The 16,980-nt window shown below is 36.9% G+C and overlaps 1 protein-coding gene across 1 annotated transcript; it reads right to left on the reverse strand.

Annotated features, from left to right (window-relative positions):
- Positions 1-3,510: 3,510 nt before the first annotated feature.
- On the reverse strand, positions 3,511-10,559 carry LOC126185989 (protein NDUFAF4 homolog). The gene is made up of 5 exons (XM_049928173.1): positions 10,379-10,559; positions 10,129-10,275; positions 9,940-10,031; positions 8,797-9,007; positions 3,511-4,411 (listed from the first exon to the last, which is right to left on the reverse strand). The coding sequence occupies exons 2-5, from the start codon at positions 10,271-10,273 to the stop codon at positions 4,284-4,286; spliced, it is 576 nt and encodes a 191-aa protein (XP_049784130.1). The 5' UTR covers positions 10,274-10,275; positions 10,379-10,559; the 3' UTR covers positions 3,511-4,283.
- Positions 10,560-16,980: the final 6,421 nt, after the last annotated feature.

The following is a 16,980-nucleotide window of genomic DNA, read 5'->3' on the forward strand; positions in this document are numbered from 1 at the left end:
AGGGTCTGTAACAATGCTCCTAATGCATTGAGCCGAAAGTGGAACCGAAAGAACTACATAGTAATAAAAATAATAAGGGAGGGAGGGAACCAGACATGCGATGGATTTGAATAGGTGCGACGGATTTAAGTAGCAACTTACTAATGTGTGATGCAGTGTAGCGAGCAGAGCTTTATAAGCTACTTAAATATCGTTAATAAATGTGAATATGTCTTATGAAGTACATCTTGGTAATTAATTATTGGTATCTTAACCATAGTATCTAAATTTGGTTTCAACTGTGTATACGGGATATGAGCAAGGAGCCAGGATGTACATTACCACAAAAATGTAGTCCAGAGATAATAAGCAAGAGGGCACTCACGATAACCAAATACTTAACAGCATGTTGGTCTATCTTCGTAACATTATATGAATGATTCTGCTTGGCAGTGGTTCAAGTCAAGCCCGGCCCCATAGCTTAATACTGCCCCACTTACATGCAACCATGCACCTTTTGACAGCTGTTCCCCTGGATGACAGTATGTTTGGACACAACCATCACCCTGGTGTAACGAGAAACATGATTCATCTGACCAGGTGACTTTGATTAACCCACAGTTCAATTTCAGTGATCTCATACCCACTGCAATCATAACTGACAGTGTTGTTGGGCCAACAAGAGAACATGTAAAGGTCATTTGCTGCAGAGCATCAGGAGGTCTGCCACAGATTGCTGCCTATCCTGCTTTACCGAAATGGCGAGCCTCAAACATCCACATTCTCTAATGAGGTGTGGACATCCAACACCCTGTCATCCACTTGTGGTTTCTCTGTCCTTCAACCACTCTCCATAGATGACCATGACAGTAACAAGCAGAAAGCCAACTTGTTTCACTGTGTCCAAGATTCTCGTAGCTGGTTCATAACAATCTGCCCTTTTTAAAGTAGTTTATGTCAGTAGATTTTCCCCATTTGCAGTTAGTATCAATGCTAGAATGATTTGCCCTTTATCTCTGCTCCAGTTATATTCTTCCATTTGTGTGTTATGTGCCCACCAGACACATACAAGCTATCTTGAATTGAGTAGTTGTCATAATGTTCTGGTTTCTCAGTGTGCCTAAGAGGTCACATGATGGATCCATTGGCTCAGGTTTTATCCCCAGTCTAACCGGTCATCCAGATTTAGGTTTTTGGTGGCAAATGCTGGGATGGCTCCATCTCTAATGACCTCGTTGTCAATGGGACTTTAAATACTAATCTCCTCCTTCCTCCCACAGTCAGTCACAGGACTTTTATCACTTATCACTTCTTTCACCTCAGGCAGCATTTATTAATGTGAAACTGTGCATAATGGTTCCGATTCCACTACAGGCCCTATTATCCCTGGCATACCACATCCCATAGGACCATGCCTGGTATTTATACCCTACAAACTTACGTCACTTTTCCATTTGTTCATTTCTCAGCATTTTTGATAGTGTTACACCAACTTCTTCAAATTCTCTGCAGAGAAGTTACCCACCTGGAAGCCAAAGCGGTTGACAATGAAGATTCGAATTCCTTGTCATCTTCAAACATTCATCCACCAAGCCATAGTTTCAAATGTAAGAAGCACACTTATTGGCTGTGAGATCAAGATCGTATGACGAGTCGTCAAAAAATACTCAGCCTTATCTGTGGTACTGACAGCTGTGTGTGGACATTATCATGTATGACTATCCACAATGTCAGTTTCCCCGAACTGTTGATTTTGATTGACATGTTTCATTGCTTAAGTACTCTGTAACATGTGTCAGCTGTAATTGTTAATTCTCCTTTGAAAGAATGACATTTTTATCCCATACGACAGTAACCATCACCTTTTCTCTAGTAAAGAAGTTACTTGATTGATTGTGTTAAAGTTCAATGGTGCCATTGCTTTCCACTTTTGATTCTACATTTTTTTTGGAAGATACCTGTGCTTTGCTACCTATACCAACAAATGAAAACAAATCCTCTTCATCTTCTCAACAAAGTCCAAAACACAATTGTCCACTTGATAACTGCTTTGTATCGACCAAAAAGCATTTTTTATGTCCATCTTGCACAGTTAGTGATAACCACGCTTTCCTATTAGAATAGTGTAAACACTAGGAACTTCCTCAGCCATTGGACCATCATTTATCAGATCACAGTTTTTGTCCTTTTGCTGCACGATTTCATCAGTCTGAATACTAAACAATTTCATTAGTCTGATTACTACACCAGCTAATCTCTTAGTCAAGCACACTTGTATGGCCTCAAAAAAGTCTTCACTCCTCTGTTTAATATTTTCTTCACTCATTACTGTAGGTTCATGAGCTAAGCACAATTCCTGGTGACTGAGCAGTTTTAGATCCCTTTGGGAAACAAAAATTGATTCATGGTACTGGTAAGTATTTCACAAGTAATACCAGCAATGATTTTCGGAGTCAGTGTTGGGTTTCACTCACTGTCAAATGACTACTCCATTAAAACTATTTCTGTGGCTTCCTAAAACAATAGATGGCTCTGCATTCATCCAACAATGTTTGAGGTGTCAACAGTTACATGCATACAACTAGCTTTTGCTGTTTAAATAATTCTCACCACTGTGTTGTCATATAGGTTGGGCAGAGCCTCCATCTGAGAATGTTACAGGATTGGCATTGAGGAGACAAGAGGAACTGGCACAGGTTGAACAGCACATAAAATACTAAGACACTCAACAGCCCATTTCTTCCTATTCATTCACACAGTGGCCAAACTGTGAAGACTTAGGATGTCAAATTAAGCACCTTTCAGCCATCTAGTTCCAAACTTGTTTTATCTGGCTACCAGTTTCGTCCATTTACTATGCCATCTTCTGGCCCCTGACTGACTTGTAGGAAGATTCCACCTTGATTCTGATCAAAATGGACCAGTAATACTGTTGGTACTAGATTTCTGCTTGCTACAGCGATACCTTCAACCAGCATCTGCTGACATCGCTATAGCACGCAGAAATGTACTAATACCAGTATTGCTGGCTCCTGTTTTGATCAGAATCAAGGTGGAATCTTCCTACACGTCGTTCAAGCATCTGAATATGGCTTAGTAGATTGCCCTAACTGGTAGCCAAATAAAATTAAGTTTGGAAACTAGACGGTTGAAAGACGTTTAATCTGACATCCTGTATCTAACAACAGGTCCTGCAACCATCTCTAAGAAGATGGATGTACAGAGATGTGAAGATTTAAGACATCCACATGGTTCCTTTGTTCTCTCCACATGACAGTGATACCAAAAATGACATTTCTTTTCAAATTCATGGCAGCACACATTATGATGGTGCTTATGATGTGTTCTGATCTAATTTATACTTAAGATAGGCTTTCTTGAGAGTAGGTGGTCAAAGCTTCAGCATTATTTCTCTGCATAAATAGTAAAAGTTACACATTAATGTGGAATCTTGCTTACCAAGATGTGAATGCACTTTCCAATATATACTTACTTAATCAACAAGGATTAGAAATCACAAAGACAATGAGAGCTGTTTGAGAGTGCAGTATTTAATCTGTAAAGAAGAGGACATCAGACAACAATGCTGACCAAAACACCAATAGTGTTGTTGTAAGCCTCAAGAGAGTATTCATTTTGTAAGGCAATAGTGAAACTACAATACTATATATTTACAAATCATTAAACAACCAACCAACCTATTAAAAGTAACTCATTCCTGCCATTCACTTCAACCTAATCTTAACTTTCATCTCCTCCCTGTGCTTCACGCTTCTCGTTTCCTGTTCCATTTACACTGTGATTTAGGCTATCTTTTTTTCTGCCCCTGCCCCTCTCTTCCTTCATCCTCTTTCCTAACATATGTACATATGTAACTCTGAAAGCTAATGATTCAGAGACATGCTTCAAGTTACTTTCAGTTCTTGTTTAAGTAAATTGAAGCTCCCCTTAGACAGCAAATATCGATGATAATTCATATTGTGTGTACAAAGGCACAAAGGATCGTGCTGTTTTCTTTGACACTGTCTTCGTAGTTGTGGAATAATCACCTTCTGGATATTCACAAACTTAACAACGTAGCAGTGGCAGTAACAGAGTGCTTAGGCTCTGCATGCAAGGTACACATTTTTTTCCTCACTCTTTAATTACATACATACATATCTAATTGCTCCATAGCAAAAACAACTGTAAATATGACACTGTATGACAGTAAATAAATGGTTCTAAATTTGCTTACAACAAATTTGCAAAGACTAATCAAATTATTTACAAATAAATACAGAAAAAAAATCTTTCGATACTAGCTATGTCTTTCCAGCTTGCAACTCTGTTTGTGGTGACTTGATTGGTTCTGCCAGTGCACTTCCTCGTGATTTTCCCTTTGTTTCAGGTATATAAACTTCAAATGTTTTGTAGTAGGTAAGAATTTTCTCTGGAAACAGAATTATTACATTACTTATCAGTTATTAATATTCTACATGTCTCTTATTTTCAGATATTAATGACAGTACATAATGAAGCAGTTTACAATCCACTTTCATCTACACTTGATAAATAAATATTTAAGTTGTTAGGATGGAAATAAATGGTGCAAAACATACATACGATATACAGTTTTGTTATTTTACCATATTTTCGATTCTACACACAAATTCACCCTCTCTCTCTCTCTCTCTCTCTCTCTCTCTCTCTCTCTCTCTCTCTGTGTGTGTGTGTGTGTGTGTGTGTGTGTGTGTGTGTGTGTGTGTGTGTGTGTGTGTGTGTGTGTGTGTGTGTGTGTGAAGTGATGGAGTGATCTTTTATCACTATTAACCCTTTCCCTTTTTTTTCCTGTTCCATTCCCAAAAGAAGTAAGGGATAAACAACCATCTATAAGCCTCTATAAAAACTCTTAATTTCTCTTATATTCATGGTCCTTATGCAAAATGTACATTGGTGACTGCAGAATCTTTCAGTCAACCTCAAAGGCCAGCTCTCTCAATTTTCTGAATCCTGCCGCCATGTCCAACCCTTGCTTGTCGTCTTTCTCTATTGACACAATAGTTGGCAAGATACCAACTGTAAACTTACTTCCTCCTCCATTTCTTTCCAGTGCCCATTAATGGCAAATGGCAACACACTCAAATGGCATTTTTCTTTGGTGTGTTTATTTAGGTGTCTCCAAATATATTTGTGTCTCTCTTGGTCAATGTCTAGAACAGGGCCAGTTTTGTGCAGTAATGTTATCAATACCAGCCATGAGTTATGATGGGAACAAAAGAAAGTGTGTCAACTGTTAGTGTTACACACCTAATGAGAGAACAGTGCGCAGACAACATGTTTTGAAGAAACACATTCTAAAGAAAGGGCGAAACACTGCTGCAAATGACAATAAACCATGCTAATATCTACAAACCAAGGACAGCATTGCAACCCATGATATATTAGAAAAAGCACTGAAAATTGCTCTGTTTTGTGTTGCTACGCAATCAATCTGCACATTACACTAAGTGGGTCAATGTTTTTAAATTAAATAATGGGAGGAGGTAGGTGGATCAATGTTTTTAATTAAATCATGGGAAGAGGTACATGGATCAATGTTTTCTAATTAAATCATGGGAGAAAGTAGTTGGATCAGTGTTGATTAATATATCGAATGTGCGACTATTTTCGAGTGCATTTCCATTTGACCACCACATATGATACATTTTCATATCTCTGCAACTACACCAAGAGATGTGCACCAACATCAGTCCTCTTTGTGGCACTTGCTGCTATCATCACAAAATATTTCTACTGAAACTCACTAATAGACCAAAAAAACAGAAACGAGAACTGGTTTCTATTTCCAGACTAGAAATACATTGCCTCTCTTCTTGCATATCATTGGTTATGTCAAAAAAATCATCCTACTGGCTTCGCAAGACTGACACGCTGCCAACCCATGAGCAGTAGGTAAGCACCACCGCGACTCACCCTGATCTAAGCGTTAGCCCCTCTCTCTACCATAAAACATTCACAGAGCAATGTTTCAAAAACAAAAAGGTTGGATGTTAATAATTTAGGACTCAAGGAGACCACTCACCGAATAATAGAAGCGATGAGTCATCAAAGGGCTATGTAAAAATAATGAAAACTTTGCCTGCTTTTGGATGAATCCTTTAATGAGCTGGAGTACAACAACTCTCTATCTATTCATCCATCCAAATGTGGCAAAGCTGATTAACTCATTCCTCTCTATCCAAGATATTGGCAATGCATTTCTCTCCAACCTATAATTACACAAAGTGGAGGTGTATGGTAGTGTGATAAAGGAAGCAACTGAAAGAGGTCTGTTATCAAATTGTGTTAGAAACAGACGAGACATGGGAGACAACACCTTGGAGATCAGCAATGGGTAGTGGTATAGCTGCTACACTGTTGTACTGGCTGTCACCACATTAAATGCTCACTGCCACCAATGTCTGTATTAACACACAAAAAATTTCACATTGCTGCTTCACTAGAAGCTGCAAGGAGAGAATATGCTTTTCAAAATGTCTCCAACATCTTGCAAATTGATTGATAGTAACCAAGAAGACTTTCTTCCCCCTTTGTTTCTTCGTTTATTTTGCCACTGAATACTTGAAAGCTTAAAAATCTGTAAGCTAGATGTAGAGTGTTTCTGAAGAACTATCTTTTCACATTTTGGTTGCGTAATTAAGTTCATAAGAAAGTGGGCCCCCCCTTACCCTAAAAAGTTTTCCATTCCCATTGATTGTTAGTTATCTCTTTATTTCAACGTATCTGTTGCACCCTACATCAACAACAACATGAATTATATTGTCATACATAGGGGTACTCCTACGATTGCTTTCTTGCACTATTCCTTTACCAGTTTTTCAGCAATAACTCGCATCTTTGTATGTGCCCAACCTCTCTCTTCAATTAATTACACTTGTTCCGCATTGACTTTTAAGGGTGCCTTCCATCCTTACTCCTCAATCCATCTAATTTTCAATGGTTACCTGTAACACCACATTTCAAAGGCTTCTAATCATTTCATTCGTGTCTTCCCCACTGTACATGTTTCGCACTCATACAGAGCTGTGCTCCCAGCATTGCTTTCATTAATATTTTTTGGTCTCGAGGTTTATATTTCTGGATGTTAGCAACTGTTTATTTTTATAGAACATATTTTTGTTTCATGCAGTCCTTTAAGTATTTCTTCATCCATTCTGTATCTCCCATAGCAAAATCTGTTCATCCCTTCAAATGTTTGCTGTCCAAGTTACAACACTAGTCCATCTAATATGTCCGCTTGCTGTACACCCTATCATCATCATTTTCTTTATGTTTATGTACACATTATAGCCACCCAGCACAAATTCTATTTCATTGGGCAACTCCGCTCACTTTCAGTGACTACTGGTATGTTATCACCTAACCACACAATGTTGATTTTCTGCACATGACAAAAAATTCCTCATTGAGTCAGTTCTTTACTTCCACTGCTGCATCTTCAATGTAAAAATTAAATGTAAGTGGTGACAAAGAGCAACTCTGCCTTGTTCCTTTCCTAAGTTTTGCCCCCTTTTCATTCCATGTTGCTTTACATACATTCTATGGTCCTCTTTATAAAAAGCCTTCATCAGGTGCAATACAGGCTTCCTCTATTCTCTAAATCTGCCCACTTTATTAACAGTTGTGGTAAAACAGTTATTTGAATACCACTACTACTCCTAAAACCACATTGGTCCTTTCCATTCTTCAGCAAAGTATTATCTCAAGTATTTTGGACAGATGTGATATTAGACAAACTGTGCAATAATTTTCACATCTATCCACTCTTGCTGTCCTTACAAGTATAATAATTATGTTATTCTCAAGATCTAATGGCACTTCGCTACTTACAGAAATTTCATTCACAAACTAGCATATTTCTTGTTCTGCCCCTTGGCTTGATGCCCATAAGAATTTGGCTCAGCTTTTTATCAATAACTGTGCAAAGTGGTTTGAAATTCAGAAATAATAACTGATTCCATTCTATCATGTTTACATTGTGCCATTTTAAATTGGCCTCATTTCTTCGGACAACTTTGAAGCTTCTCAAGTACTGTTTTAATGTTTTTGCCTCATTTCCTGTTTCCATTGTCCATTTACCTTTTTCATATCTTATTATTTTTCGCCTTATCCTGCACTTGCTGAAGCGATTATTAGTTTGTGTGTAGCATTGAAGTTACTCTATTTCAATTTTGTATTTATCTCTTGAGTTTCTTCATCCATTTTTCTTTAGCTTCACTACATTCAAGATATTTACATATCTGACTGACCTATATTGTTCCTGTTCACCTTCAACACTTACAGTTTCACTGTTTCTTTGTTAAGACCAGCATCAGTTTTCCTAGTCTTCTTTATTGTGTTAAAAAGTAAGTTTTGCTTTACTACAGCTTGAGGTTGCAAATAAAAACCTGGTCTTCAATTGGGTGGTTTTCAATTTTTTCATCCCGAATACCAGTAAATTCTGACTACAGAACGACTATCGCCACCTTTATACATGTCACCCAAGGACCACAAATAACAGGAACTAGGGCTTGTATGGAGGTGCATAGACAGTCATTTTTCCTCACATTTTCGAATGGAACAGGTCAGGAAATGACAAGTAATTTCAACTGGATGTGGCATACACAAGCAAACTTGTTAACTTCTTCCTTGCAGAATAGCCATTATCGCGGTTAGAGGTAGCATTACACGCATTTGTGAGATGTCTCTTGGGAGTGGTTACTAGTTTTTTGGCCACTACTAAAACTGTGTTTAAATTACCCATGTTTCAATATCTGAATCAAACAGTAAACTCACCCATGATAACAGGATCTAAGTTGTATTCTTTAGCTAATAAAGCTGGAGTCTTTTCCTTAGGGTTTTCCTGATGGAGTGTAATAAACTGAAGGGCTTGACGTAAACTAAATCGCCCTCGTGGAATCATTGCTGGTTCTTCAAATCCAAATTCAGGAGACTCCACTGCTTTGCGTGACTGAGGTAACAGGCGAGTAGATTCTGAAACTTCAGGCTGAAAGAGGGCAACAAAATTAAAAGTGAGAGACTATGCACAAAACCAAAAAATCTGCAACTGCACAAAACTTTCGACCTGCGTAGCTAGTCATTTGAGTTCTTTAACTTATCAAATTAGTGTCACATATCAATGTATACATTATTCAGGATAGCCCGTTCTCAAAAAATAATTCTGTACACCTACAAACAACTGGAATTATTGAAAATACAATACAATCTCCCAGCTGTGACTAATAACACTATCAGCAAGTATGGCGATTTAAGATGTTATACAATATTTCAATTATTACTGTATCAACAACATGGATTATTGGAGGGGGGGGGGGGGGGGGAAGAACCTTGAAGACAAGTAATACAAATTGTAATACACCGGCTACTTACAAAAAAAGTTGTTTCTTCCTCAGTCACTAAGCAGATGCTGTTTATGGACTGCTACTTGTTTAATGTTTGTATTAAAAATATACAGACACTTCTCACAGAGTAGCAGTTACCTACATACCAACATAATAAGGACTGCTTACAACACACATACTTATTTTTATTTTCAATGTTATGTACCAGGGCATTGCTTAACAGGTAATGCCGACATTGAGAACAATATGCATAGATGCTATTCGTTTGTAGGTGAAAAATACCAAGAGATCAAAACATACACCATAATAGGTCAGTTTAGCTACGGTTCAACACTCTTTCCAGTATATATTGGAGAAAAGGCAAGACACTGAAGTCCCAAGAAACATAAGCACAAGGGTTATGAAAAAATCTAATGGTGAAACCTTTATGACAATACTTCACCTTGGCTAAAACTGTGGATAGAATCTTGAAATCAAAAACAATAAACACACAAACGGGAGTTCACATTTCCAACGACACGAATAATCCGAGCATAAAAAGTAGTCTGACTGTCTTAAGTTCCTGAAATCGTATTACCTGCGTATCCTTGGAAGTAACAAACACTTGCTTCAAACGACTATCGAGAGCAGTATTTTTCGTCAATTCATGGTTTAGTACATCTGTGTTTTCTGTAACAGATACAATTAATTAAGTACTATATAAATCCAACTCGAAAATTGTTGATTTCTTAGAAAAAAATACTTCATGAATAACCTTTTGATCAACCTTTTGCCATTTTTTCAATAGCGAGGCTCATCGATGGGTGCCTGGGAGCTGGCGTAGGTTTCTCCTTAGAAATTTCTTTCATTGCTCGATTTTCAACGTTAAAACGATTTAACGCGCGTCGTGTAGCAGACAGTACAACACCCATGACTTATGATGTTAGTGTTGATAGAAAAAGGTTAGGGGTTTCTACCAAAGAATAACGTATACAGGAAACAAATTCAGGCATACATGAATAGCAAATACAGTTTACCTAATGTAACTCTAAAAAATGTCACGGAAACGGTCCCGATGGTCTCTGTTTCCACGTTTAAAGTGGATGTCGTACAGCTTTAATTCGCACTTGCATCGCTTTCACAAACCACTTCCCATCGCAGTTCGGTATTTCGAATTCACAATCATTAACTTTGAAGTCGGCATACGGTAGAATAGAAATGTCTCTGGTCTCAGCATGTGCAGAAACGAGTTTTTGTCGCCAGCAAAATGCTTCCAAAGTAACATGACTGACACTTTCCTGTAAAGGCCGATTCACACTTTACGTCAAAACAACTAAAAGGGAGGCATAGATGTCGTCAAATAGTGATGTGTTTACACTAGACCAGGCATGCACTTCCTGTGGCCTACTCATTTGATGGAGGTCCGCATCTCACTGTTCGTTCTTGCAGTTTCCCTACCAGAAAAGAGAGGGTAGTCGCTTTTGGAACTTAGTTATTTTGAGCCACGAATATTAGACACAGGGGCAAGGGTTCCTAATTCGAAATAATAACTCATCTCATGGCACTTAATTTTTGAATCTCCGCAACAATGAAGTGAAATGTTTCAAATTAAATTGTGTAAATAATATTTCTAAAAAAATACATTGTTGTAGTTTCTTAAATAAAATGAATATTTGCGAAACGAATCATGAGAAATAATTGAGTGTAACTGTTGTTTTGTGTTTACATAGTCGCAGTGAGGTGTTAGCAGCCCACAGTACTAACAAGGCTGTATACATGTGCACTAGACTAAACGTCAACGCAGCGACACATTGCATAGACCAGTACTGGATGGTAAAAGTGAGGTAATGAGATACCTCATTCGTGATATAGCATGAGATTTAAGGAACTAGCAATAATAAATTTCATTTGTAACTAAATAAAAATTCTCAGCAGATGTTTTCAGCAAAGTTGGTGTAGTAAACTGGTGAAAAATGAAACAATAACAAGTGTTTAGTCCAAATATGTTAGAACATTGACATATGTATGCTAGAGAAAATATGTACACACAAACACATCAAACAATACCCACAAGAAAAAATATATATTATGTTTACCCTTTTGCTTGTGTTTCTTTTCATAAGTATCAAATAACACCAAAATAACGATTTATTTTTTCCTCCAAAGATCAGGCTTTAGAACTTTTAAAACAGTAAATCCTTTTTCACTTTCACATAATTTGGACTCTCTAGTATCTCCGTTTTTCTCTTCTGTCTCTAAGGTAGTAACCCACAGTAGCTACAAGTCATATCTGCATTTAAACATTAAATAGATTTTGCCACTTTCAACAAAATATGGCAAATATATGCATCATCCTCAACGCATTCTTTTGTCTCTCATATTTTTAAAAGATGGACACAATACCAAACAAGTTAGTTCCAGCACAGTCTAACACAACAATCGCGACACTGCAACTCGTTTTTGTTACCCACAGCTACAGTAGAGCAGCAAGCGGTCAGCAAGTGATACTGTTGTCTGGCTGGATCTTGTGAACACAAAATCGAATAGTGATTGCATATGTTGGTTTGTAAAATGGCTTTTACAAACGAGAGTTATGTGTAACGCAATAAATTGCAAATGCAATCAGAAGAACACGGAATTTGTCCTTTTTTTTACCTAGGGACAGTGAGAGATATAATACGTAATGATACTAAACCATATCCTCAGAATTCACTTGTTATCTACATATTCATACTATAGATTAATATTTCCTTTCAGCAGAAGAAAGACCTCATGGAGAAAGACTCTGTTTTCCTATACAGTAACGTGGAGTTTTGTTCAGCACACTGCAAAACAAACCAGTTTATGAATGTAGAAAATAATAAACTCATATGCAATGCAATACTCACATTATTTGACATTCCAAATAAGCCACTCCAAATGACCATTAAGAAAAAACTGCCACAAAGATGAGATACTCCGTAAAAGCTTCTTTTTGTGACATTGTTTTGTTTAGAAACTTTTTCACTGATGTATAATCTGAAACGTCCCCTTAGAAAAATTAATGAATGACTGTACTGATAAACCTCTTACATTATTTGATTTTCAAACAGCTGAGCAAAACTGAACGTACTCAGACATTCACTAAAGTGACGCACAATATTCTTAGCGCAACACAATCTGACTTCCAGTAATCCCTATGAAAGAATGGCCCTGACTAACAATAACCTATACCTTTCATGAATTCTGACCTCACAAAAATCTTCGGTACTCGAACTACTGCAATTCAGCGAGTGCCAATACTGCCAGCTAAATAACAGATTCCAACTACTGAAGGCACTAACTACTGATGGGCATAGTTAGCAAATGAAAGATTTTGATAGAGAACAAACAATGTATTTACCTTAATAGTGTTCAAAAGTCATAATATATATATCAGTTCATGAGATCCAGTCTTACAAATTTACTGTCTCTGTCCAAAACTCTTGCTATCTCACTCCCCACATCCACCACTGTGGGCGGTTCACCTCGAACTGCGCAACGCTACGCGCTGTTAACAGCCAACAGCCCAACCCTACAATTTCGAATATTACAACAACGCCACCCAGCCACAGACTGCACACAGCACAGCCAGTGATTTTCATACAGAGCGCTACGTGGCGTTACCAATATAAAAACCTAAACAGCCTACTTACAAATCAACTTATTATAATATTTTCAACATATTTCTACTATTGTCCCATATAGAACAGTATAAAAATGACTAAAACACATGTTGAATCAATACATGGAGTGTATATCCTGTTCATGAGTGGAGGTACATCTCCAAGCTCCTTGCAAGTGAATCTGTGTGTTTATATTCTTTTGGTATTGATGTGGTAGGCTGCAGTTCTATCCAGCATCACACATATTTCTTCGTGAATACGTTGTAGCTCAGTTCATGAGTTTTAGCCCTATTTGCACTTATTTTAGAAACATTCATGTCTTCTCATATCACACAAGTTCTCGGAAGCAAAAAAATAAGTATTTCGTAAATCACCTAGAAAATGGATGAAAAACAAACGTTACCCTTATAATGCATATGACTGTCTGTTTTTTCACTGCTTGAAACACTAGTGTCACTCCATCTGTCAAACTGTAACAATTTTTGCAGTAGAGACTGCCACAATTATACATATTAGACTGTCGTTGTAGTTAGTCATTGAGAGCAGGCAGATGCATTTTGAAATCAGGTCCATCATCACCTTATATCCACCATTACATGTGGCTTAATTAATATGAATACAACTTGGCATACTTAACATTTTTATGTTCAAGGAAATGTAATACAGTCCACAGCTGAAACGCTGCTATGCTCAAAGGTTAGTAGAAAAACCATTTAATAACTTAAATGTCGGTTTCTTGCCATCTATGTATTACTAATGAAGAAGTATTTTATACCCTCAAAACTCTATCCACAGAGGACTGGCACATAAGTGTTTAGTACTGCAAGCCCTACATAGCAGGTTGCATGGTACATTATCACTAAACTTTATATGGGACAAACAAGATAAAGAAAATGTGTGAAGATGTAAGAAGTAACACAAAACAAAATGTAGAAAAACATCACTCACAGCTGTGACAGGACTTGTAAACAACAAATAACTAATGGAATAATTTTTAGTTATTTGAATTTCGATACTCATATATTTGTCAAATAACTAATCCATTGGTGTACATTTTGTTACATGATCCACACTGATCTAGACAAGATAAGGATAAACAGAAACCAGGCAGAAAAATTAAAAACCAAAAATAACCTCCAATGGATACTGAATCCAGCTTGGAAAGCGTTTTATTCTTGTCTTAAACTTGATAGTAGTAAATTCTGGTGTAAATCCTAGCTATAGAAGTTTTACAATGGTGGATTAGAAAATAGCAATAGTAATATTATGCAGGATTTGGTTAGCTGTATTCATTTTGATTTTTCACTAAATTTTGGTAGTTGTAATTGAGTATGTAAAGTTTATGTTCCATTGTTGAACATAACACTATAAGATCGTTTGTGTAATTTGACCAGCCACTGTTGTATCTAACTAGCATTTAAGAAAAGTTTAATACTTTTAGTTTAAATAATTGAATAACACTAATTAAAGGGATTGCAATCAATTTCTGTAGTCTGAAACATGTTCTACCATCAAAATGAAATTATGAAGCTGCACTGAATTAAGGTCAGAAGATGAGGAAACATTATCTACTGAAACTGAAGTCATGATCGAAAGCACAACTGTGCAAATTATTTAAGAGGAGATGAGAGATATATCACCTCCATAGAAATGATTATATGTGTTGTTACCTCAGTGCTAGAGAACAGAATCAAATTAGCTATGAACAAAACCGAATTTCAGAAAAAATAAATGTGGTAGATGCAATTGTAAGTGAACAAAAGCAAATTACAGAAGAAATACTTTAGATTCAAAAATGGAAAAGACAGAACTCATCTTAGCAGAGAAAAATTACTTATATAGTGAGCATGCTTTGGTTAACAAAACCATTGAAAACCTATCTGACCACATGGATAAATTATGAGAGAGATATAAAAACGTGTTGATGGGAAGCAAGACAAGCAAGGTTCCTCAATGAAAGAAGAAACGTCTAACTGAACTAAATGAAACAATAAAGAGATAATCAAAAGAATCACAGACAAAAATCTTCATTTTGGAGCAAACACAAAGCAAATGAATTGCAGGATGTGCTGTGGTAATACTAAGCCAATTCACAGTCAAGTTTTAATGGCAATCAAGAGTAATTTAAAATATACAAAAGTGTGTGTAGATGAAGTTCTGGAAAAAAGTTGAATGAAACTGATACTGACCACAATGACCACATTGAAAAAATCAGCATGGAATTGAAATCCGTGCACCAAGACTTAACACAACTCAAAAAATATTTTGGACACTGGCATATTTATTTTCGACAAAGATAGTGTGTCTAGCATAAGTGGCATCATTCACAAAAGTAGCAGTAGTAATGTGTGTGCCACCAATGAACAAAGAAAAAAAAATGACAAACCATATACAACATCTCATGGGGCCATGTTTTCCTGCTTATGTCACAGAAGAAAATATTTCTTGACAATGGCAGTTAATAACATTTACAACAGAATGTCATGAAATTCACCCTGTGATGTTCATAAAACTTTTCATGATCTCGTTCCTGACAGCTGGAATTTTATACAAACAATGAAGTTTGCAGCAGGATATGTGCAGGGAGGTTCTATATTGTGGGACACCATATCACTGAAGAAGTGGTCTCCTTAGGATAACTTAAAAAAAGGCAACCAACAAAGATTACAGAAAGAAGTATTTAATTCTGCTACATACAACAGTAAAGCACTCTAGAAAAACTGGTATCATTCCTGATCTAAGATGTGGATAATATCTTGTCCACAACTGAAAAACTCAATTTACTCAAAGAGGATAGATGTAGTGCTAAGAATAATATTGTGACATCACATGGATCAATCATGCACACAGAAATTAACAGAATGGTTGACAATCACATGAAAACTCAAGAAACTGAGAGGTACCACTGACACACGAAAAATGGCACATTGAGTGTCAAAATAATTCCAATAACGATTAAGGTAGCTCACGAAAGTTAAATAACTGGCAATGGAGAAAGAAATGGAACTTATTCCACCAACTCTGATACTTAAAACAGAGATCACAATTAGAATAATGGCTCAGATGAACCCACTGTCTGCAACATATGGGAAAGCTAATTCTGGCCAGACAAGTTAGCTGTAATGAGCTGGTCAGGGGGATGTGAGGGGCACAGATTTAGATGTCCACATGTTGCTCTATTACCTTTATTACCAATTCTATGTCATTCATCAGCAACAGCTGGACAGACAGCGTCAAGAGACAACATTATCAAAATACAAGAATTCAACTCTACTATGATAGTAATTTAATACCGCAAGACATATTAAAGTTATAAATTAGATTGCAATAATATCACAACTATAAAATAGATACAAGTATATAATGAAATTATATATAACGGTTGCAGTTGGAGTCGTGGAACTGAGCTGCAGCTCAAGTAAACACTATGCTATTACTAGAGAAGAATTCTTCAATATTGTAGAAGGATTGCTCTTATAGCTTACACAAAATAGTAGTTTTAAGCTTCTCCCATGGTAAAGACTGAATGTGATCAGGTAGAGCATTAAACAGTTTTAGCGCCACCATTGGGAAGCTGTTTTGTGTCTTTGCTAATCCACCTTGGCATGTCGATAATGTCATTGTTGCGATTGATGTATTTGTGGACTTCATTTCTCTTTCTGTAAATATCATGGTTCCTCTGTATGTGGAAGAGGCAGTTCAATATATACTGGCTGTAAACAGTTAGAACTCCTAACCTGGTGAAAATTGGTTTACAGTGGTCTGCTTTTTGCTTGAAGTTATGATCCTCATTGCTTTCTTTTGCAGTAAAAGCACATTCTTGCAGCCTGCAGAATGGTCCCACAACAACAGCCCATAACTGATGTGGCTGTGGAACATTGCACAGTATACAGTTAGAAGGTACAGTTCTTGTAATATACTTTTCAGTTTCCTCAAGAGGTACAGGGCCCATGAAAGTTTGGAACATAAATGTTTGGTGTGCTGTTGCCAGGTTA

This window comes from Schistocerca cancellata, chromosome 1 (assembly GCF_023864275.1).
Source record: "Schistocerca cancellata isolate TAMUIC-IGC-003103 chromosome 1, iqSchCanc2.1, whole genome shotgun sequence".
In the NCBI taxonomy this organism is placed as follows: domain Eukaryota; kingdom Metazoa; phylum Arthropoda; class Insecta; order Orthoptera; family Acrididae; genus Schistocerca; species Schistocerca cancellata.